The following is a 25,185-nucleotide window of genomic DNA, read 5'->3' as shown; positions in this document are numbered from 1 at the left end:
ACTAGTGGACTTCAACTCCCAGAGTTCCTCCGCAAAGCTGGCTGAGGAATTCTGGGAGTTGAAGTCAACTAGTCTTAAAGGAGCCAGGTTTGCAGACCCCTGCCCTATATCATTTCAGCCAAGTGGCTGTCCAGTCTCCTTAAAAACGTCCAGTGATGGAGCAACCACAGAAGACAAGCTTTTCCACTGCGTAATTGTCCTCAAAATGGCAGCTGTGACCACACGCTCGAAACTCAACGGAGGTGAAAGATGTGTCTTTTCTTGGCCTTGAATATGGAACTATTTTGTCATTATCTTGGGGAAATTTTCAATTCCTGCTTGGTTTTAAAAAGATCAGCAAAGGCCAACCGACATCTGCTTACGTAGCCAGGTGAAAAAGAAAATCCTAAATGCGATTTAAATGAAGGGTAATTTCAAAGAAAGCCGTATAAAACATGCCGTCCCTATTCAGAATCTGGTTTGAAAAAATCAACCAAATGCTAAAAAGAGGGCTCCCCCACTCAGAAAGGCCCAAGGTTTATCCCACTCCTGTGGCAGCGTTCTTGGGAGGGACTTTTGGTTTTGCAAAAATGACGTGGGTCTTTCAACATTTCTTCAACCGGCTTTTTTACGTCAGGAAGAAAGTGGGAGATAGCCCTGGCCAAACCTGCAAAAATGTGGAAAGACTGAGTTGACACACCATTAATTCCACTGTAGAGCTATCATTTCCATGTGGCGAGGCCTGAGGCCAAAGTTTTCGCCACCGGCCCAACTGAACGAGTAACAGCACGGAGAAGTAGTTGCTCTTTGCACCTCCTCAATGTCCATTAAACATTTGCTAGCACAGATTTGGGAGCCAATTCCATTTATTGCCTGCCTTCATATTTTAAGTCGATGGACCACCTGGCTGTGCCGTGCAGTCAGATACCGCAGGAACATACCCTGCATTGTCCAAAAGTCATAGGTCAGCTGAAGGCAGGGATGGGCTTCTGAGGGTTTGCAGAGGTTCGGGAGAACCTCTAGCTAAGATCCTGTGCAATTCAGAGAAACCCCCAAATCCCACTCTTGGCTGGCTCTGCCCACCCCGCCCCTCCCAGGAGTCCCTACATGGCCTGTTTCGGATGCAGGTAAGTGCAGGGCGCACACGGAGACTCGGGAAGGCTGAAAAACGGGCCTACAGGAAGTTTGGGAATGCCGGAAATGGGCCTCCAGAGCCTGGGGAGGCTGTTTTCGCCCTCCTGGAGGCTCAAGGAAAGCCTTTGGAGTCTGGGGAGGGCAAAAACACCTCCCCACACCATGGTGCAGGAGGCTGACCAGGCCATGCCCACCCAGCAACCGAGTAGAGAACCCCTTGCTAAAATTTTGGAAGCCCACCCCTGGCTGCAGGAAAATAGTTCTCAATGGGTCTATGACAACTTGCCACAGCACACTCACCATGGCCAACTCACTGCGGAACAACTCGCCGTAGGCCTAGAGTTACACTAATAGCGATGAAGTAAGTCAAATAGAATTGTTAAAGAAAGGATAACAAAGGAGGGACAAAACAAAATGTGAATTGACAAAAATTAAAATTATTTTAACAATTGTTGAATTGTCCCATAGCAAGCTGGCCATGGTGAGTTGCCCCATTCCACGCTCAACTTCTCCCCAGTGTAACACTCACCTTTGATGCTAAGAGTGGGTGGTCTGGGGTTAGTTTCTTTGGTTTGCAATGTCTCCCACCTCCAACTCCCAAACTTGGGTGGTGTTCATGGGTCTCCCATTGCATTGTCTCCAAAGATTAACGAGATCTTGTTACCAACCAACATAATGAAATTTTCAAAGATCCAACCTTAATTCCCGGGAACCATGCTGAGGCAGTAAAGCCCCAGCGCAGTGAAATAGCTCCTCTATGAAGCTCGGCATGGACAGATTTGGTTAGTGCTTGGATCAGACTACCTTAATAGAAGCTGGCTGAAAGCTAGATTAGGAAGTTGAATAAAATATCTCCAAAGAAAACCACCGGGATGGATCTCGTGGCTGCAGGTATCAAACTCAACTGAAGGATGATGTTGTGACCCAGGCCCAAGTAGGTAGTAGGAAACTCAGTCAGTATAAAAACAAACAAACAATTAGAACAGCTGAGAATTAACTCATTCTCAGCGTAGTCCAACTAAATTAAAGCAAATTCCTCCCAACACAATTCCTCAATCTTATCACCAACCTTGGTCTAATTAGGCAAACTGCCAAAGGCCTTTCTTGGCAAAAGTTCAGAAGACACCGATATGAAACAAATGCAACAAGACAAAGCTATCAACGTTGTTTTCCGGCAAAGAGCCCATATGCTGTTGCTGGTCTTTTAAGCCTTATGGGAGGAGCCAATCCTCTCTTGGCTCTACTCCCAAGTCATCCTCTTTGCTTTAGTTGCTCTTGCCTTCTGGCAACTCTTCTCATGCGTGCATCAGGAACAGGCTTCTTCTGTTCCTCTGTCTCACTACTGTCAGCCTCTGGAAGCTCTGGAGTCCGCACCTCACTCCCTGATGGCCCTGGCCCCACTTCTGCCTCTGACGCAGAGCCCTCATCCGGGCCTTCCCCAGCCTCCAGGACCGGCCCATGTTCTTCCTCAGCCTCATCGCTGTCTGACTCCGTTGCCAGCTCCGCAGGCTCCTGGCATATCACAACAGATGAGTAATTTCAGACGGCCCATAGTGAGCTTGATAATAAGGCAACAAGGAAGTAGCAGAAAGGGGTCTATCCTGTTTAGGGATACAAGTCTACAGAGGGTGATCAAAGAAGTTCAGGACAGTGCTGATGAGCTTTAATTGCATTGCTGTAGCCGCCATGTTGATTTTTCAGATCCAGATGCAACCCCAGAATGGGGAGTGATGCGATGGCCTAGAGGTGGAGCTCTCGCCTCACAATCAGGAGCCTGTGAGTTTGATCCTATGTAGAGGTAGATATTTCTCTCTCTGGGCATAATAACAATATAATCTGCTGAACAAAACTCCACATTGGCGACAGGAAGAGCATCCAGCCAAGTAAACGCTCTGCTAGCTCCATTCAGTTGTCCAGACTCCATCCCGCAAGGAATTATGGGGTGGTTAAAATGAGATGATGATGCAAATCCAGAATGGAAGTTGGAAACTGACCCTCAAAGAAGGTAGTAGAGCTGTGGAAGTTGGCTCATGGTTAAAAAGGAAATATAAACCAAAAACGGAACTCTTTATCTCCTGTATCTCAATCCTTCTAAACAGGAATATCAGGTTTGGCTAGTTTATTTCAAACCTGTTTTATATTCAAAACCAGCTCTCCTGGTTAGCAGTGGTTGTCTGCCAGATAGCTTAACAAGATAGCTAGCTTAAAATTCGCAACAAATTTAAAAAATACCATCTACTACTAGAGACACCATTTTTATTCTAGTGAACCAAAAGTATATTCTGCAGTAAAATCAACCTAGCTTTTCCCTAAATTCTTAGACTCTCCTTTTTTGGAAGATTTTGAGTGTGCTTTTTTTTTCAAATCTTCTTCTATTTCCAAAGGAAATTCAGTGATGTGTGCTTTCACGCAGGGGAGGCAAAACCGTTTGGAATAGAAAAGACTGCAGTCCTGAAAAATGAAGACAGAAAGAAAGAAAATCAACCCCGTGAGTCAATTAACAAACCTTCATTCCAACAGAGCTGTCTTTGGCCTTGGTCCTCCTTGCTTTGAGGAGGCTCCGTGTAGAACTGTGAGCCGTACAACTTTGGACAAGTTATAATCACTAGTTGATTGTTTTAACTGTCAGGATATTTCTCCTGGTTAGTTCTAGGTTGGGTATCTCTTTGTTCAGTTTCCATCCATTGCTTCTTGTTTTGCCTTCTGGTGCTTTGGAAAATAGTTTGACCCCCGCATCTTTGTAGTAGCCCTTCAAATATTGGAACACTGTTATCGTGTCGCCCCATGTCCTTTTCACTAGACTAAGCAAACCGAATTTCTGCAACCTTTCTTCATAAATTTTAGCCTCCAGGCCCCTAATCGGGGTGAAATGCTCCCAATTCGCACCGGATTGCCCGATCTGGTAGCGATGGCGGCAGCTGGTTCAGAGAACCGGTAGCAAAATCCCTGCCTACCACCACCCCCCATGCCCAGCTGAGCCACACGATCATCAGAGGTTTATTTTTTTTTCTTTTAAAACCATTTTTTCTTTGGCCAAAAAAAAAAGCTTTTAAAAGTTAAAAAAAAGCCTTTGATGATCATGCGGCTCAGCTGGGATCGTCAGAGGCTTTTAAAAGCATTTTTTCTACAACCTCTTCAGCTGAAGGGGTTGTAGAAAAAATGCTTTTAAAAACTCGACGATCAGCTGAGTTGCCTGATTGCCAGAGGCTTTTTTTCTTTTAAAGGCAAAAAAAAAATGCTTTTAAAAGAAAAGAAAAGCCTCTGACGATCAGGCAACTCAGCTGGGATCGTCAGAGGCTTTTAAAAGCATTTTTTTACAACCTCTTCAGCTGAAGTTGTAGAAAAAATGCTTTTAAAAGTTTTTTTTAAAAAAGTTGGTCACGCCCACCGTCACACCCGCCACCAAGCCACGCCCACAGAACGGTAGTAACAATTTTTACATTACACCCCTGCCCCTAATCATCCTTGTTGCTCTTCTCTGCACTCTTTCCAGTGTTTCAACATCTTTTTTATATCGTGGTGACCAAAACTGCATGCAGTATTCCAAGTGTGGTCATACTAAGGCTTTGTAAAGCGGTCCATTAGGACAAGGTCCCACTCACAGATACTGCTATTGAGCCAAGTCCTGGACTTACGAGTTCATTTAGTGACCATGCAAAGTCACAACGGCAAAAAATGACTTAACGACTGTTTTTCACACGACTGTTGCAGCATCCTCACTGTCGTGTGATCAAAATTCAGATATCTTGGCAACTGCTTCATATTTTCGACGGTTGCAGCGTCACGAGGGGGGGAATCACGAGATCCCTTTTTGCGACCTTCCGACAAAGCAACGTCAATGGGAAAGCCAGATTCACGCTACAACAATTGTAATGATTCACTTAACAACAGTGGCAAGGAAAGTCGTAAAACGGGGCATTCAACAGATGTTTCACTTTAATAACATAAATTTTGGGCTCGGTTGTGGTCGTAAGTCGAGGATTACCTGTCGCTTCTGTTCCAGATGCAAGCCACAACCGGTCGCCAGGACATTCCCCTGAATAACTTTTAGCTTTTCTTCATTTTCAGAAAGGGAAATGAGGAAAGAAATGGCTCATGAATCATCGCTTCTGAGCACATCCTGGCCCAGAATAGTTGGGTGAATGGAAACTGGGAGGGAAAAAAAATGTTTGCACAACTTGGGAAAATCACTCCTTTCTGACAGGCCTCACAGCAGATTTTTCCGATCACGTTTGAGGCAATATGCTCGTAACGCAAGCAACTCATGCGGTTCTTCTCGGCAAGAGACACAAAAGCAAGACTCGGCATGAAGAGACCATCCTGAAGAGATTGGGACCTTTCCTGAAGTGTGGCTGGCCGTAGAAACAATGATCAGAAGGGCTGCTTTGGGCCAGTCAAAGTGCCCTCCAAGCCCAGCGAGCAGAATCCAGCTCAGCTCTTGCCCTGCTGGGCCCCCTGGTGGGAATAAAAATTCTCCGCCATCTTTAATTCTTTGGGAGAAATTAACAGAGTACGCGGGACGTGGTGGCTCAGTGGCCAAGATGCTGAGCTTGCCGATCGAAAGGTCAGCAGTTCAGCGGTTCGAATCCCTAGCGCCGCATAACGGGGTGAGCTCCCGTTACTTGTCCCAGCTCCTGCCAACCTAGCAGTTCGAAAGCACGTAAAAAATGCAAGTATAAAAAATAGGGACCGCCTCTGGTGGGAAGGTAACAACGTTCCGTGCGCCTTTGGCGTTTAGTCATGCCGGCCCCATGACCACGGAGACGTCTTCGGACAGCGCTGGCTCTTCGGCTTTGAAACGGAGATGAGCACCGCTTGGGAATGACTAGCACACATGTGCGAGGGGAACCTTTACCTTTACCAGAGTTAAGAGATCAAAGAATTCCTCCTGCTGCCTTCGCAATCTACCACTTTTGGCAACTCGGGACAGGCAAAAAGTACTTTAAACTCTGTATCTATCTATCTGCCTACCTACACCTCCAGCTATCCATTCCTCCATCTTTGTTCTACAAGGCCTGAACCTCTCCAGCCACAGGGAGAGCCCACCATGTTCCATCAGAATGGAACAGAACAAAGTGAGAAAGTATTTAATTCCACCCACTCTGATGGGTTTTTTTTCCTTCCAGAGTTTTCCTTTTAGTGTCTTCTGAAGAAAGTCAGTCCAATATTCACAAAATAACTGGATTTGCAGGAGGGGGTGGGGACACTGAGGGGCATAGCAACTGAGCCAGGCCATTGGATTTCATCCAGCTAAAGGAGTCAAGGCAAACCCTGCATGGTGAGTGGCTGGGACAGAGGGTGTGTGTGTGTGTGTATCGGTGTGGGTGTACGGGCATAATCGTTTAGTAACGCTCCAGAGCCAGACATTACAATCTGTATATTCACAGTGTAACATTCACTTCTATAATAAGCTTGGCTGTGCCTCAATTCTTCACTAGCACTTTGTCAGTCGTTCATTCATTTGAATCAAACTTTGTTTTTTCTAACTTTGCTAACTTTTAAGATGCATGGACTTCAGCTCCCTGAATTCTTACAAATTGACAAGTTCAAAAAAAATACTGGTGTAAGTACATAGGTCACTACAGCTGGACTACAAAGCAGGGGTGAAATGCTCCCGGTTCGGACCGGATTGCCTGATCCGGTAGCGATGACGGCAGGTGGTTCGAAGAACCAGTAGCAAAATTCCCTGCCCTCTCCCCGCCCCAGCTGAGCCGCGCGATCATCAGAGATCCGGCCGAAAAAATGCTTTTAAAAGTAAAAAAAAGCCTCTGATGATCACGCGGCTCAGCTGGGATCATCAGAACCCTTTAAAAGCATGTTTTCTACAAGCTCTTTGGCCGAAGAGGTTGTTAAAAAAAATGCTTTTAAAAGGTTCTGGCGATCAGGTAACTCAGCTGGGATCGTCAGAACCCTTTCAAAGCTTTTTTCCCCTCTGGCGATCCCAGCTGAGTTGCCTGATCATCACAGGCTTTTAAAAGCATTTTTTTTACAACATCTTTGGCCGAAGAGGTTATAGAAAAAATGCTTTAAAAAAAAAAAGTTGGCCATGCCCACCCAGCCACATTACTACCCCCACCACCAAGCCATGCCCACAAAACCCGTAGTAACAAATTTTACATTTCACCCCTGCTCTATAAAGGCATATCGTCCTACACTTGCAATCAGGGACAATTATTAAAAAAAGCCTCAATGACTGCACTGCCAAAAATCTGAGGGTGGGTAGGGCCTAATCTGGGGACATCAAATATTTTAGAGGAGCAGCACAAATGTCGCTGGTCCAAATATACGGCTGGTCTCCTCATGATAAGAACACTCTACCTGGGCTGACCCACATGGCCACTAGGGGGCACCAAAGCAATTTTTCTGGATTTCTTTCTCTCCCCCCCCCCTCCACAACTTTTCTATACAGGCAGTCCTTGACTTACGACCACAATTCAGACCAAAATTTCTGTTGTTAAGTGAGACGTTTGATGAGGGTGTCTTGTCCCATTTTACGACCTTTCTGCCCACAGTCGCTAAGTGAATCGCTGCAGCTGGTAAGTCAGCAACTCAGTTAGTAAATGAATCTAGCTTCCCCACTGACTTTGTTGGTCGGAAGGTTGCAAAAGGAGATCGTGTGACCAGAGGACCCCGTGATGGTCATAAATCCACGCCAGCTGTCAAGCATTGGAATTTTGATCGTGAGGAATGCCCGCAAAGGTCGTAGCTGTGAAAAATGGTCGTACGTCACTTTTTTCCCATGCAGCTTTGAATGGTCACTAAACGAACTGTTGTAAGTCGAGGATGATGCTGGTATATTCCGGTTGCTAAGTGCCCAAACTTAGATCGTGGGACCGTAGAGACGCTGCGGCTGTCATAAGTGTGAGGACTTATTGTAAGCCCGTTTTTTTTTCCCCAGTGCTGCCGCTGTAATTTTGCACTGAATGAATGGTTGTTAAGTCGAGGACCCCTTATAATGAAGCAGGGGAGCTGAAAGTTACTTTGACCCCGATGAGAATTGTCTGCTCCTTTAAAAATAACGGAGGCCTTGAATCCCGAATCTGGAATGACAGTTTTGGAATTCAGAAAAGCTGGCTGCCTATCTCTGCTGCCAGGAGGTGACTGAGGAAGACAGAGCTCAGCAACAGACGTGCAGAAGGATCACATGATACTTACCGGGCCAGCACACACCCGTTTGTGACACAGGCTACACTGCGCTCCAAGGATAAGGAATTTGTCCTTGTCTGAGGTGAAGGGGTCCTTCATAACGTAACAGTCTTCCAGGAGGCTGTTAAAAAAAAACAAAAAAACACGATTGCAACTGAACCACACAAACGCTTCTCAGTGCATCATGGGCTCTAAGCAAAGCTTCTCTGAATTCCGAAATCAAGCAGCTTCCTGTCTTAAAAATAAGAGGAGGAGGCTGATGAGCCAAGAAACTCATAATTGTCCTTTTCAGAGAACCAGCTCTCTTTTATTTTATTTTATTTTTTATTTTTTTATTATTATTTTTTTTTGTTTACATTTATACCCCGGCCTTCTCCGAAGACTCAGGGCGGATTACAATGTATAAGGCAATAGTCTCATTCTATTTGTATATTTTTTTTCTCAAAGTCAACTTATTGCCCCCCCAACAATCTGGGTCCTCATTTTACCTACCTTATAAAGGGTGGAAGGCTGAGTCAACTTTGGGCCGGGCTCGAACCTGCAGTAATTGCAGGCTCTGTGTTCTAATAACAGGCTTCTCTACTGCCTGAGCTATCCCGGCCCCATTTTATTTTATTTTGTTTTGTTTTATTATTTAATTTAATTTAATTTAATTTAATTATTATTTTATTTTATTTTATTATATTATTTTATTTATTTTATATTTTATTTTATTTATTTTATATTTTATTTTATTTTATTTTTTATTATTTTATTTTATTTTATTTTATTATTTTATTTTATTTTATTATATTATTTTATTTATTTTATATTTTATTTTATTTTATTTTATATTTTTTTATTATTTTATTTTATTTATTTTATTATTTTATTTTATTTTATTTTATTTTATTTTATTTATTTTATTTTATTATTTTATTTTATTTTATTTTATTTTGCAATGGCTTTGCACTCTGAACACAAAAAGTTCTTGATTTCTTGGTGTACGGAGCAGTGTTGCTCAACAACTTGAAGAGGTGTGGACTTCAACTCCCAGAATTCCCCAGTCAGCTGTGCTGGCTGGGGAATTCTGGGAATTGAAGTCCATACGTCTTCAGGTGTTCAGGCTTTGAACCTGATGTGAACCCAGGGCCCTCCCCCACACACACACATACCTCACCTCAAGGCCGTGTCATGTACTTCAGGCCCCACTTTTGAAAAAGAACAAAACAAAACGAGAGGGCCTAAGAATCAGTGCAAGTGAACCCTTGCACTGATTTAAATTTAAAACTTTAAATGTTTTAAATTTCGGCCAATTATTTAATAAGTTTTTTAATTTTGTTTTAATTGTATATTGCTTGTGTTCTTATCTTTGGCTGTAAACCGCCCTGAGTCCTTCGGGAGAAGGGCGGTATAAAATCTAATAAATAATAATAATAATAAATAATAAATAATAACCCTGATATCACTGGCAGCAAGACATCTATGGGTGGGGGTGGGAAGGTGGGTGTTAAATAAAAATCAAGATGGCAGACCTGATTGTGCAATTGAAACCCCAGGGCCATTGGGTCCTTTTTTGGGGTCCCTCTTCCATCATTGTGATCCCGTCAGCTCCACTCATTTTGGACAAGTGTGCAATGCTGCACTGAACATGCAAAAATGGGAGGGGGCGACTTGCCACCGCAACAGCACAATGCTGACCAACTTATTTGACCCTTCCTATGGAAAACGCAGTCCACATCTGGGCAGCACACGGGGAGGGGAGGGGAGGGGAGGGAGGAGATGGTCCAGAAAGTTTTTTAAAAAATGAGTTTGATTTACTTTTTATTTGTCCTTAATAATAACTAGATTGATCAGGTGGCTTTAAATCAGAGGTGGAAAACTATGGCCCTTTTATGACCTGTGGACTTTAACCCCCAGAATTCCTCAGCCAGCCATGCCATGCCGGCTCAGGAATTCTGGGAGTTGAAGTCCACAAGTCATAAAGGGACCATAGTTCCCCATCTCTACTTTAAATGGACAAGGTGCTAACCTTGGAGGCTCGAGGAAAGCCTCCGGAGCCCAGGGAGGGCAAAAATACCCACCCACCCCGTTGTGGTGCAGGAGGCTGACTAGGCCACACCCACCATGGCCACGCCCACCCAGCAACCGGGCAGAGAATCCCTTGCTAAAATTTTTGAAGCCCACCCCTGCTGCTGCCTAAAGAAATACTAAAATAAGTTAGGCCAACTCAGACTTTGAAAAAGGAAAGGAATGATCAAGAATGATCCAGAAAGCATGCTTCTTCCTCACCCATTGTCCCCTCAGCTGCTGTCCCTCCGGGAGGGGGGGAGGTCTTATTTTTATTTTATTTTATTTTATTAGATTTTTATACCGCCCTTCTCCCGAAGGACTCAGGGCGGTGTACAGCCAAATATTAAAAAACCCTCAATATACACATTAAAAAACAAAACTAAAACAAGCATATTACAAATGGCCAAAAATTTAAAACAATTTAAAATCATAAAATTATAAATAGCCCCAATTAAAATTTAATAAAACTTTTAAGACTTTCAAGCCAGTCCCGCTTGAATAAATAGGTGCGTTTTCAGCTCACGGCGAAAAGTCCGAAGATCAGGCACTTGACGTAAACCAGGGGGAAGTTCGTTCCAAAGCGTGGGAGCTCCAACAGAGAAGGCCCTACCCCTGGGGGCCGCCAGCCGACATTGTTTGGCGGACGGCACCCTGAGAAGGCCCTCTCTGTGTGAGCGTACGGGTCGGTGGGAGACATCAGGTAACAGCAGGCGGTCCCGTAAGTAACCGGGCCCTAAGCCATGGAGCGCTTTAAAGGTGGTAACCAAGATCTTAAAGCGCACCCGGAAGACCACAGGAAGCCAGTGCAGACTGCGCAGTCTGCCTTGGGTGCAAGCGGGACCCCTGGTGATCAGCTGTGTGGCTTCTCCATGAAACAGGTCCTGAGTAGTGAGAAAAAATGGGAAGGGCCATCTACTTACGTGACTGAGTAGGCGTTGGGAGGTTTATGTCCATAGTAGCTGTAAGGGGCTGTTAATCCACACAGCTCACATTCAAAAGTGTCCTTTTTCGATTCCATCCGGGCACTGTTATGGGGAGTGGGGAAAGAAATAAAAATAAAAAAATATATATCTAAAGCAAGGCCTTTTTAATCCTTTTTGTGTAGGCAGCCTCTGCAAACATTCTCAGAAAAACCCGTTTAAGGATTGTATGATAAAGTGGGCACAAAATATCCAGCAACCTATAATGATGGAGACGTGGGAAAAAATTTGGGTTAGGAATGTCAAATTTACCCAAGCACAAAGTTTAAGAGAAAACTTTTATAAAATGTTTTATAGATGGCATTTAGACCCTAAAAAACTGGCATGTATGTATCCGAATATGCAAGCTAAATGTTGGAGATGTGATTGTGATGATGCTACTTATTATCATATATGGTGGACTTGTAAAAAAAATCAAAGCATTTTGGATAAAAATTTGGTGGATGATGCAGAATATCTTGAAAAAGAAGATAAAAGTTTACACCACAGTTATTTTTATTGGGTATAATTACAGATTGTACAGTAATAGAGACTAAACTGATTTTAAATTTAGTATCAGTAGCGAGGCTATTGGTTGCACAATATTGGAAGAAAGAAGACTTGCCTACAATTGAAGAATGGACACTTAAAGTATCCAACTCAGCAGAAATGGCAAAAATTTCAGCGTATTTGAAAGACTATACACAAGAAAGATATATATTGGAATGGAGAAATTGGATCGTTTATATTCAAAACAAATATCAGACTAAAAAGTATCAAATAGCATATGAGTGATTGTAGGAATTGTACTGTATTAGTGTATTTGTTTAAATGGGAAAAGGGAGTTAAGGTTGCAAAGAGGAGAGGGGAAGTTATGGGTGATGGTTTATTGTTGTATTTTAGCTTATGATTGTTAGATGTAATATCCTGTACTTTGCTCTGGGAAGTCTGGGGGGGGGGGGTCGAGGGGATGGTGGAGGGGAGAGGGTGGAGGGCGGAGGGAGGTGGGGGGGAATAATTGTTGAAAAAACTTTTCTTTTTTGTAAAACTTTTTCAATTAAAAAACCAAGAAAAAAGAAAAAAAGAAAAACCTGTTTAAATAAACTACTCGATCGTGTTACGGAGGAAAGCAATTGTGCTCAAATACGGTTTAACAAAATATAGAAAGAACGTAATGTAGTAGAATAAGTGCTTCTTTATGCATGCATCAAATCGGTAATAAGACAATACCCTTTTTAAGGGAAGAATAACCGATTTTTGGGGGATTACTTTGCTGACTCTGTCCATTATCGAAGGAAAAGTTAAATTTCAATTAAAGGCTAGACAAAAAAACTAAAGTTTCGTTTTCCCCTCCCTGTGAAATCCATCCATCCCACATTAACAGCGCTTCTATAAAGCGGTGCTTCTCAAACTTGCCAACTTTTAAGATGCATGGACTTCAATTTCCAGAATTCCCCATCCGATCCTAAAGTTGCCACGGTTGAGAAACGCTGCTCTAAAGCATCACAGATGGTAGAAGGGGGCCAAAGAGCCAAACTCCATGATGTCATTCTCTCCTGGGACTCAGGCAAGGATATCCATATATTCTACCCACTGGTCATCCCAGGGATGCGCACCACACTGTCTTTGTACAGTACAGTGCAGCAACCGCCAAGCACTTCTGAATGGTTGCCCTGATAGAAACACGGGCTGGTGCAGGACAGCATCAGGAAGTTGAGCGGAAGGCTGCGTAAGTTTTGTCTCAGGATCACTAGGGCAAACAAAACCTTTGCCAGACCAATTCTCGAATACAGTTCGTCTGCCTGGAATCCACACTGTATTTCGGACTTTAACACTATTGAGCAGGTCCAGAGGTATTTCACGAGAAGAGTCCTCCCCTCTTCTGCTCACAACAGAATATCTTGTGCCATCAGGCTTGAAATTTTGGGCCTGGACAACCTGGAACCATGCCACCTACGGTCTGACCTAAGCGTAGTATACACAAAATTGTCTGTTACAACGTCCTACCTGTCAACAACTACTTCAGCTTCAACCGCAATAATACTCGGACAAAAAATAAATACAAATTCAAGGTAAACCGCTCCAAACTCGACTGCAGAAAATACGACTTCAGCAACAGAGTGGTCAACACCTGGAATGCTCTACCCGACTCAGTTGTTACATCCTCAAACCCCCACAGCTTCAACCTTAAACTGTCTACAGTAGGCCTCACACCATTCCTAATGTCGTGTCCCACTCCTCCGCTGACGGCCGGGTCAGGGAAATCCGAATCAGGCTTGCCTCTGCAGCTCTGCCCAAAGTCCTAGCAAAGTCCTCAGAGCAGGCAGGAGACCAGTAAGTGACTTCAGCAAGATAAGTTCGACTTTGCCTGACTCAGAGACTGCCAGAAAGCAGATCCTTTATATAGGCCATGGGGTGTGGCTCCATGACTCAGCACTCATTAAGGCCTGCCCCTCCCTTCCTTCTGTTGCCTCCGCCTATCCAGTCTTCTGATGCGAGGGTCACTCCAATCAGCAGCTGTTGGAAGTAAACTTTCCTCAGGCTCACATGCTGTGGAGGAGGGGGAGGGGTCTAGCTGCTCCGTTTGCCTGGGCATGGAGCCAGGGCTGGGGCTGGGGGATGCTCCCTCCTCTGCAGCCTGCTTGGGCATGGAGCCAGGGCTGGGACCGGGAGGTGCCCCCTCCTCTGCAGCTTGTCTGGGCATGGAGCCAGGACTGGGGCCGGGAGGCATACATTCCTCCGTGTTCGGGAGCAGATAAGCAGACCCCGGCTGCGGTGAGAGCGGACAAGACATAACACCTAAGAGGTCCGTGAAGGGGGCGTGCGTAAGCACACCAGCATGCCTACTGCCCCTATCCTACTGTCCCCATTTATTTGTACTCGTTTCCTGTGTTCATGTCCATGTTTATACTTATATCTGTTACCTTGTACATGTTTGACAAAATAAATAAATATAAATAAAATAAATTGTCTCAGCCACTACCACCAACTGATTTGGGTTGATCTCAAAAAGCTAAGCAGGTCTAGGCTTAGCATCTGTAGGAGAACAACAGGTAGAGCCATGGGGTGGAGTTAAGCACCTCATCATTTCAGTTAAGAGTCGTTACATTCTCACAAACAGATAAAGTCCAACCTCTCTTGAATCCCATTGACCCTTCTCTGGTGCTAATTTAGTATTAAACTTTAATTGACTAGATCAGGGGCGTCAAACTCGATTTCATTGAGGGCCACATAAGGGTTGGGGGGGCCGCGGGGGGCCAGGGGTGTGAGTGGCCAGCTTGAGGTCACTCGTGTTGGGGGAGCCTGTGGTGGCCCAAGCGTTCTGCCAGCAAAAATGGGCTCCCGAGCTCTGTTTTCGGCTGCAAAGGCCTCCTGCAACCCTCTACCAGCAAAAACGGAGCTCATGAGGGCTGCACAGGGCTCTCCCAAGCTCCATTTTCACTGGCAGAGGCACCACAGACAGGTCATTCACCATTTCCAGGGCGGCACCGAAGGTCAGATCTAATTTTTTATCCTGCGGGCCGGATATGGGCCTAGGCCTTGAGTTTGACACTACTGGACTAGATTAATGTCAGATGCAAAGGATCAGGACCGTATGTTAAATTGTAGCTCAACAAGGATTTATTGTTCAAGCCTTACACACACAAGAATCTAGTCAGTGGTGAAATCTGAACCGGTTTACTACTGGTTGGCTGGCTGGGCATGCGCACACCACACACCAAAGCAAAGTGCGCACACAGTGCACACCAAAAGTAAGCATGGGGTAAGGAGAACGCGCGTGGGGGGGGGAGTGTGATCAACTGTGGTGCGCGATCTTTTTTTTAATCTTTTAAAAGCATTTTTTAAAAGAAATGGCAAGCGGGGAAGCAGGCAATCGGACATTGGGTGGGCATGGGCGGGGGTGAGTGGTGGGCAGGGATTTTTGCTACCGGTTCTCCAAACCACCCATCGCCATCGCTACCGGATCAGCTGATCCGGTCCGAACCAGGAGCATTTCACCCCTGAATCTAGTCAACTAAAGTTCAGTACTAAACTGGAGCCAAGTAAGAGTCAACCGAATTCAAGAGCATTTGGAGTTGGGCCATTTGTGGCAACGTAACGATTCTAAGCTGATGATGTGCTTAACTCCCCCCACCCCCCAGCTCTGCCTCTTCTTTTCTACAGCATCTTGGATGGAAGATATTAAGACATCTTAAGACCATGAATATTTTGGAAGAAGACAGACTAGAGGCTTCTCTGTGCTATCTGAAAGAAAATCTCACGGACGTAACCGTGAAGTCACCAGTCACACTGTATCAGTGTGTACACAAAGACACTTTATCTTTGTAGAAGAGCCTGAGCAAAGATGGAACAAGCCAGATTTGTGCTTTGAAAGCAAGCGCCATGGTGATTATAGGAGAAAGAGGGAGAAAATGTCTAGAGCAGGGGTGGGTTCTTTTTATATATATATATTTATATTTATATCCCGCCCTTCTCCGAAGACTCAGGGCGGTTTACAGTGTGTAAGGCAATAGTCTCATTCTATTTGTATATTTACAAAGTCAACTTATTGCCCCCCCAACAATCTGGGTCCTCATTTTACCTACCTTATAAAGGATGGAAGGCTGAGTCAACCTTGGGCCGGGCTTGAACCTGCAGTAATTGCAGGCTACTGTGTTCTAATAACAGGCTCCTTACAGCCTGAGCTATTCCGGCCCTTTACTACCAGTTTACTTTACTTACCTTTACTACCAGTTCACATCATGCCCATGCCGCTCCCGCTCGCTCCGCTCACACACTCGTCTGAGCATGTGCAGAAGAGTTTTGATGATATTTGGCTCAGTGGGCGGAGCCTCTTGCCAGTTTTACTACCGGTTCTATAGAACCGGTCCGAACCGGGGGCAACCCACCACTGGTCTAGGGCAGTGTTTCTTAACCTTGGCAACTTGAAGATGTGTGGCGTTCATAGTTGGCTGGGGGATTCTGGGAGTTGGAAGTCCACATATCTTCAAGCAGCCATGGTTGAGAAAAACTGATCTAGAGATTAAGAGGCATAACGTATCTTATTTGTTTAATTATATTCATCTAATCTTAGCTCCAATAAAGCAGAGCCTTGAGGGGTTTCTTATATTCTTTTATTAATTCTTAAACCTGGAGGGTAGGAGAGGTAAGTTTTTATTAAGGCTGTCATGTAATGACTTGACTACGGCTCCAGGCAAATGGATAACATACAGTATGAGGTCCCGGTGCGTGGAAGCCGTACGGGTCTGGATGGGGAGAAACAGGCTCAAGCTTAATCCCTCCAAGACGGAGTGGCTGTGGATGCCGGCACCCCGATTCAGTCAGCTGCAGCCGCGGCTGACTGTTGGAGGCGAGTTATTGGCCCCAAAGGATAGGGTGCGCAACTTAGGTGTCCTCCTGGATGAACGGCTGTTGTTTGAAGATCATTTGACGGCCGTCTCCAGGGGGGCCTTCCACCAGGTTCGCCTGGTTCGGCAGTTGCGCCCCTTCCGGGATGCCTTGTGCACGGTCACTCATGCGCTCGTTACCTCTCGCTTGGATTATTGTAATGCTCTCTACATGGGGCTCCCCTTGAAGTGCACTCGGAGGCTTCAGTTAGTCCAGAATGCAGCTGCGCGGGTGATAGAGGGAGCTACGCGTAGCTCCCATATAACACCGCTCCTGCGCAGACTGCACTGGCTGCCTGTGGCCTTTCGAGTGCACTTTAAGGTGCTGGTTACGACCTTTAAAGCGCTCCATGGCTTAGGGCCTGGGTACTTACGGGACCGCCTGCTGTTACCACATGCCTCCCACCGACCCGTACGCTCTCACAGAGAGGGACTTCTCAGGGTGCCGTCCGCCAAGCAATGTCGGCTGGCGGCCCCCAGGGGAACGTCCTTCTCTGTGGGGGCTCCCACACTCTGGAACGAACTTCCCCTGGGTTTACGCCAAATACCTGACCTTCGGACATTCCGTCGCGAACTGAAGACACATCTTTTTATTCGCGCGGGGCTGTCTTAAATTGAATTTTATCAAATTTTTAAAAATTTTATTAACTAATTTTAAATGGGGTTTTTAGCTCACTGTATATTTTAATTTTCAGGCCAATTTTAAAATAAGTTTTTTAATTGCATTTTAAATTATATATTGCACTGTTTGTTTTATTTTTGCGTGAGTCCTTCGGGAGAAGGGCGGTATAGAAATCAAATAAATAAATAAATAAATAAATAAAATAAATTATGGATATATATTTTTTTAGAACTCCTCTACCGTATCGCATTTCTCTCACTGATAAAGCTGGTACAAGTATTTTCTTTGTTTTTTAATACAGTGGAAAGCCCTCCAACTACAGTAGTATGGTAGAACAAAATGTGCGTTAGCTAACCTATGCGATCTTCGGTGATATCTCCAGAGGTTTTCCACAAACAGCTAACCATGACTGGTATGGAGGCTAAGGAAGTTTTACAGAGAAAACGGCTCACTGCTGAATTCATCCAGTCCACTGTTCTGGAAACTAGGAAACCATGAGTTCCAGTTCTAGTTAAATGGCTTTTAATGGTCCAATGTCTGAGAGACTCAGAAGGAGCCACAGAGACCTAAACAAGCTATGTTTAGCTTGAAGCAGTGTTTCTCACATCTTGGTAACTTAAAGATGTGTGGACTTCAACTCCCACAAATGTTGGCTATGAAATTCAAGAGTTGGAAGTCCATGAACGCAGGCTGGGGAATTCTGGGAGTTCAAGTCCATAGATTGGTTTTAAGAACTGCAGCAATAAAATTTGTCAGGGGAAGGGACTTTCTCCAACAGCGTGGTTCCTCTCCTGAGTAAATTATTTCTGTGGTTCTTTAAGGGCTTAAGTAATTGAGCTATGATTAAGGGCGGACAAGCCTCAACAGACGATGCAGTCTCTGCCAAAGAGGATTTCCACTGGCACACCTTTTATTTAATCATCCCAAATTATACTCCTACCAGCACTTATAGGATTTTCCTCCGCAGGGTATTCTTTCAAAATTATTAAGGGCAACTAGTGGAAATATTAATACCAGTATTTTCTGGATCGTAGGAAGCATGCTGCTCGTGCCTGGGGCAAGTTTCCCTTAACTGCAGAAACTCAGTTCAGACATTCCACAAATCTTGAGTTACGTTAGGAGTAGGTTCTGCTTACCTTCGCTAACGGTTCGGAACTCGCTTTGCACGCACATGACGCTTCTGCACATGCGCAGAACTTTCTGTGGATGTGCAGAGCGTCCGTGATGACGTCCAGGTGGGTGGGCGGAGCCTCCCTCCACTGCCACTACCGGTTCGCCTGAACCGGGGCGAACCGGTAGAAACCCACCACTAAGTTACATGGGTTATCAAAGCATGACATGTGAGGTTAAGAGGAACCAACTTCCAGCAGAGGTAGTGGGTAAATCATCAGTAACTGAGTTTAAGGAGGCTTGGGATAAACATGTCCATCATCGGACAATTTAAAAAAACAAAAAACAAACTCAAAAGGCAGACTTTTTTTTTTTTTTTACATTTATATCCCGCCCTTCTCCGAAGACTCAGGGCGGCTTACAGTGTATAAGGCAATAGTCTCATTCTATTTGTATATTTTTACAAAGTCAACTTATTGCCCCCCCAACAATCTGGGTCCTCATTTTACCTACCTTATAAAGGATGGAAGGCTGAGCTTGGGCCGGGCTTGAACCTGCAGTAATTGCAGGCTACTGTGTTCTAATAACAGGCTCCTTACAGCCTGAGCTATTCTGGCCCCTTGATGGATTATTAGCTACTTTTCTGCCGTCAATTTTCTGTTTCTATGTTCTGTGTTTATGGATCAGGTGAGGATTGTCCTATCTCCTGAAATAACTTCAGCATGCAAAAGTCAATGATCTGTGAAGTTAAACAGAGAATCATGGTTTATGCTTTGCACTCGTGCAAGAGCAAACCATGAATTTAGGCTTCAACCCAAACAATGGGATGTTATTGTGCCTAAATTAGGCTCAAATTCCAGAGATGACTGGCAGAATTTGGCCACTAATTAAATGTAAATCCGCATTGAAGTGGAAAGCAGACTAACTTATTTCTCAGGACAACATTCATGCAACCACTAAGACTCCATGGACGTGCGAGACATCCAAAAAAATCAAGATGGCAGCCACCACCTTGCGACCTTGATTTGCACTAAGCAATCCACCAACTGGATGGATGGTTGGCAAGATACCCAGCCCATATCATATAAGCCCAGGACTCATGATTTCAGGTCCTAGCAGATTTTTTTTTAAATGAACTATTTTGAAAATATAATTGAAAAATGAGCAAATTTTCGGAGCATTCTTTAAATAACTGAGTCACTATAGGAAATTTACAAAGAAAGGGAAAGACCAATCTATTGAAACTACTAAGATCCTTTTGCTTCCTACCTGATTCCAGCACCAGACCCACAAAAAGAAATTAACCTACTGGATGGAAATCACGGAAGATAAAGTCCAGCTCATCTAGACAGCTCCAGATGGAAGTGTGGGTCTCTAAACAGCTTTTTGTTGTGGTCCGTCAGCAGCCTGCAGAGCTGGCAACAGAGTCGGACAGCGGTGAGGCTGAGGAAGAACATGGGCCAGTCCTGGAGGCTGGGGAAGGCCCAGATGAGGGCTCTGTGTCAGAGGCAGAGATGGGGCCAGGGCCGTCTGGGAAAGATGTGCCGACTCCAGAGCCTCTAGAGCAGTGGTTCCCAACCTTTTCTTGTTTGAGGCACAACCTTTTCTTGTTTGAGGCACCCTTGGAAAGCCTTTCAAAAGTTCCCGGCACCCTTATAAGGAAATAGATATTTAAAATCTCCGTAGCTCAAAAGTTCCCGGCACCCTCAAAAGATCTCACGGCACCCCTTAGTGCCGCGGCACACTGGTTGGGAACCACTGCTCTAGAGGCTGACAGTAGTGAGGCAGAGGAACAGGAGGAGCCTGTTCCTAATGCACAAATGAGAAGAGCTGCCAGAAGGCAAGAGCAGCTAAAGCAAAGAGGACGACTCAGGAGTAGGGCCAAGAGATGATTGGCCCCTCCCATAAGGCTTAAAAGACCAGCAACGGCATTTGGGCTCTTTGTCGGAAAACAACATTGATAGCCTGGCTCTTTGTCTTGCTGCATTTATTTCTTGTTGGCATCTTCTGCTTTTGAACTTTTGCCAAGAAAAGTCTTTGGCAGTTTTCCTAATTAGACCAAGGTTGGTGATAAGACTGAAGACTTGTGTTATGAAGAGTAATAAAGTCTGTTTGTTTTTGAACTGATTGCATTTACTACTACCTACTTGGGCCTGGGTCACAACACTTTTCTCCAACTTTAGCAACTTTTAAGATGGGTGAACTACAAGTCCCAGAATTCCCCAGCCAGCAGCCTGCACATCTTTTATGTGGCTAACATTGAGAAACACACACACACACATATAGAGACAGACAGACAGAGACAGAAAGACAGAAATAGAGAGATACATTCACAAACTCTATTTGCATGAATCTTTAACATGGACCCTTCTACACAAGGGAAATAGCATCCTAGCCAATTTCAAAACTAAGCAGGATAAGAGATGACTCGCATTGGGATGAGAGACCAACAGGAATTCCTGCAAATTTGAGCAACCACAACCCTATTTCAGGATGGATAAAAATCAGTGTTTGTTTGTTTTTAAATTAAAAATCAGATTTAAAAAAAAATTAAATTGGGTTTTTTAATTTTTATCTAATTTATTTTAATAAAATGCTTTTGGAGTAAAAAAAATCTAACTAGAGCAGGGGTCTCCAACCTTGGTCCCTTTAAGACTTGTGGACTTCAACTCCCAGAGTTCCCAGCTTTGCTGGCTGAGGGACTCTGGGAGTTGAAGTCCACAAGTCTTAAAGGGACCAAGGTTGGAGACCCTGATCTAGAGATAGTTTTCTATTTAAGATACCTGAATAAATTTAGTTTATTCAGCCTGAAATGAAGCTTAGTTAAGTAGCATGAGGCTGTATATTCTGCAATATTAGGACTGTTGGTGAGTCAACAGTGGGTCAGAGGAGAAGCCGCTGTGGAAGAGATGACAGCTGCTCTTCAAAATTATGATTTAAATCGAGTTGATTTAAACTCGCTGATTTAAACTTTTCACTAGTGATTTTAATCGTGATTTAAATCAAATCCACCCTGACCCTATTGCTGTCAAAAGAGCAATATGGAGCACAGGCTGGGTCAAGCTTGAGACTTGTCCTACCCTTTGCCCCTTTCTCCTACTTTATTTTTCCTTCTATTTGCTTCCGTATGTTTGCATTTTATACTTTAAACTAATAAAAACTGTAAATTTTGGGAATCGGGATGGAAAAAAATAAGCCTGCAACTAATCGCCACATTTATAACCTTCGCAGGTCTGCAAAGCAAAGGAAAGCTGAAGGGATCTCATAAGCACAGCCGGCAGTTTCACTTTGCAACCACTTTGCTTAACAACCAAGTTACAAGTCCCAATTGCACTTGCTCAACTTGTTATTAATGACCGAGAAATATTCTTGCTCATCTGTGGGTGCTGCTGCCATCTAGAGGACAAACTAAGAAATGCGTATCAGGCCTTGGCAAGAGGACGCAGAGGGAGAAAAACAGGCTAGAAATGCTGGATGTCAAATGCATGTTTTTAGAGACTATGCAAATATTTTAGGTAGACTACCCCCTGAGATCAGGCTGGCCCCTTCCCTGGAGGCTTTGAACAAGTTATTAAAAAGGGAGGTTTCCCCACCAATATACGTTATCTATACCTGGTCTTTTGTCTCCTACTTTGGGGTTTTGCAGTTGGGACTTATTGCCTTAATTCTGTTGTTGCCTTTATCCAGAGGTGGTATTCAGCCGGTTCGTAACGGTTCGGATGAACCAGTAGTGGAGATCACGGGTGGGCCCGCTTACCCGCTCCGGTGCTATACCATCCTATTTAGGCACATTTTTGAGGCCGGGAGCATGCTCGGAAAGTGTGTGCATGCACAAAGCAAGCATGTGCGCACACCAGTGGTGAAATCCAATTTTTTTTTTACTACCGGTTCTGTGGGCGTGGCTTAGTAAGGCCTTGGTAAGGCCACACTTGGAATACTGCATCTAGTTTTGGTCACCACAATGTAAAAAAAATGTGGAGACTCTAGAAAGAGTGCAGAGAAGAGCAACAAAGAGGATTAGGGAGCTGGAGGCTAAAACATATGAAGAACAGTTGCAGGAACTGAGTATGTCTAGTTTAATGGAAAGAAGAACTAGGGGAGACATGATAGCAGTGTTCCAATATCTCAGGGGCTGCCACAAAGAAGAGGGAGTCAAACTATTCACCAAAGCACCTGAGGGTAGAACAAGAAGCAATGGGTGGAAACTAATCAAGGAGAGAAGCAACTTAGAACTAAGGAGAAACTTCCTGACAGTTGGAACAATGAATCAGTGGAACAACTTGCCTCCAGAAGTTGTGAATGCTCCAACCCTGGAAGTTTTTAAGAAGATGTTGGATAAGTATTTGTCTGAAGTGGTGTAGGGTTTCCTGCCTGAGCAGGGGGTTGGACTAGAAGACCTCCAAGGTCCCTTCCAACTCTGTTGTTGTTGTTGTTATTATTATTATATTATATATACTATACCTTGATGAACGTATCTTATCTTTTATGTACACTGAGAGCATCTGCACCAAGACAAATTCCTTGTGTGTCCAATCACACTTGGCCAATAAAATTCTATTCTATTCTATTCTATTCTATTCTATTCTATTCTATTCTATTCTATTCTATTCTATTCTATTATTATTATTTACTTTATTCATTAAACATGAAACTCAGTCAACTGAACATTCAAAAATGCATCACAAATACCATTGACTGGTGCTGATGGTTGATACAGGTTGCTACCAGCGTCCTAGGTATCAACAAGTACCTTCTTAAGATGTACTATGTTCCAAGTAGTGCAGTTTTTTTTTGCAGTTTTGCTGGTGTTATTGCAGGAAGCTGCTATTATTATTATTATTATTATTATTATTATTATTATTATTATTATTATTATTATTATTATTATTATTATTAAGGGTTTGGGCAGTTTTCCATCAGCAAAAGAGAAGGAAGAGCAAAAGAAAAAAAAGAAAAAGAAAAAAAAGAAAACTCTTCTTTTTGCAAAACACTTTTTAAAGCCACTTCGCTCGGGGTAGGATAACATTATCGCAGCCGCCGCCGCCGCCCCCCCCCCCTCACCTCCCAAGATATCAACGCCCAGCTTCATTTATTTCAAGGCTGCACTTTCCTCCTCGAGAGTAAATCTCGCCCGGGGGAGGCTGGCAGGATAAACCACCTGCTTTTCGGCTTGCAGGAGGCAACCGAGTCCTGCTGCGTTGCAAAGGCCTGAGTGCTGGGAGCCTGCCCGGATTCATTTTTTATTTTATTTTATTTATTTTAAATAAATAAATTTATTTTAGAAATAATAATATTTAAATAAATAAATAAATATTATTTATTTAAATAAATAAATAAAAGATTGCCCTGCCTTTCCTTAAACGGACCTCCCCCCCCCGCCCCCGCCTTCGCTACCTTCACGGGAAACGTACCTGGCCGCTTAAGTTCACACGTGCAACAAGAGCGTAACAAGCGAGTTCCCTGGCCGCGGTTGTGGGGGGGGGGGAGAGGAGGGGAGGAGCTCTCGAACAGCTTTTTCCTGCTTCCTAGCCCCGCCCACGGAGATGACATCCCACGTTCGGCTGCATTGCCCCGCCCCTTCTTAAAGGAGCAATAGAACTCTTTTAAGGCAGGGATCTCCAACCTGGGCAACTTTTAAGACTTGTGGACTTCAAGTCCCAGAATTCATCAGCCAGCTTTGCTGGCTGAGGAATTCTGGGAGTTGAAGTCCACAAGTCTTAAAGTTGTCAAGGTTGGAGACCCCTGCCTGAGACAGCGAGCGGTGCCGGGGGTGAGGGATGTCAGTTGCAGGGTGAGTCTCTCCTTCACACACACATACACACTCACACACACAAAGAGAGGGAGAAAAAGATGATGATGATGACGCCCAATTAAACGGACTTGCTGGAAGGAAATCCAGTGCGGGTCAATTTTGGTTGCTCCGTAAACTCAGGGGCTCCTTTACCTGCCTACCCACCTCAGCCAAGAGCCACTTGTCCACCTGCTAAGACACACACACACACACCCAGCAGCACCAAGCGGAGCAGGGCTGAACCTGCAGAGGTTTCCTCGGATGGGAGACCAACAGGTAATCCCAGGAAGGGAGTGGGGAGCACTGAAACCTTGGAAAAGAATTGATGAAGTGGGCTGTGGGAAGCTATGTCCACTGTGCTGGCAAGAAGATTTGTAGGGTTGTGGCAGAGTGTGAGAAAAGGACATTTTTATTGTGTGTGTGTGTGCGTGCGTGCAGCACGCACACAAACACACATATGGTCAGAATAGAATAGAATAGAATAGAATAGAAATTTTTAATTGGCCAAGTGTGATTGGACACACAAGGAATTTGTCTTGGTGCATATGCTCTCAGTGTACATAAAAGAAAAGAATCATAAGGTACAACGCTTAATGATAGTCATAGGGTACAAATAAGCAATCAGGAAACAATATCAATATAAATCGTAAAGATACAAGCAACAAAGTTACAGTCATAAGTGGAAGGAGTTGGGTGATGGGAACGATGAGAAGATTAATAGTAGTGCAGATTTAGTAAATAGTTTGACAGTGTTGAGGGAATTATTTGTTTAGCAGAGTGACGGCGTTCAGGAAAAAACTGAAAGTGTGAAAACCATCATAAGACATTTTTTCAGTGCATTTGTAACTTCAGATGGTTATTAAAACGAAAGGGTACTGTACACACCTGTGCACGCACACTTGCACACTGATTATTTATTATTTATTATCCAACTTGAGGACACCCCAAATGGATGCCAACACTTATTGTGTCAATTCCTAAGGCAGAACATGGGAGAGCAGCTTT

At 44.2% G+C, this 25,185-nt stretch overlaps 1 protein-coding gene across 1 annotated transcript; it reads right to left on the bottom strand.

The window, feature by feature from the left end:
• Positions 1-827: 827 nt before the first annotated feature.
• CDPF1 (cysteine rich DPF motif domain containing 1) lies at positions 828-23,881 on the bottom strand. Its single transcript, XM_058190681.1, has 4 exons — positions 23,801-23,881; positions 11,232-11,336; positions 8,269-8,380; positions 828-3,564 (listed from the first exon to the last, which is right to left on the bottom strand). The coding sequence occupies exons 2-4, from the start codon at positions 11,327-11,329 to the stop codon at positions 3,412-3,414; spliced, it is 363 nt and encodes a 120-aa protein (XP_058046664.1). The 5' UTR covers positions 11,330-11,336; positions 23,801-23,881; the 3' UTR covers positions 828-3,411.
• Between the last annotated feature and the right edge of the window lie 1,304 nt (positions 23,882-25,185).

This window comes from Ahaetulla prasina, chromosome 7 (genome assembly GCF_028640845.1).
Source record: "Ahaetulla prasina isolate Xishuangbanna chromosome 7, ASM2864084v1, whole genome shotgun sequence".
Taxonomy (NCBI): domain Eukaryota; kingdom Metazoa; phylum Chordata; class Lepidosauria; order Squamata; family Colubridae; genus Ahaetulla; species Ahaetulla prasina.
This window is presented reverse-complemented; position numbering and strand designations above follow the sequence as displayed.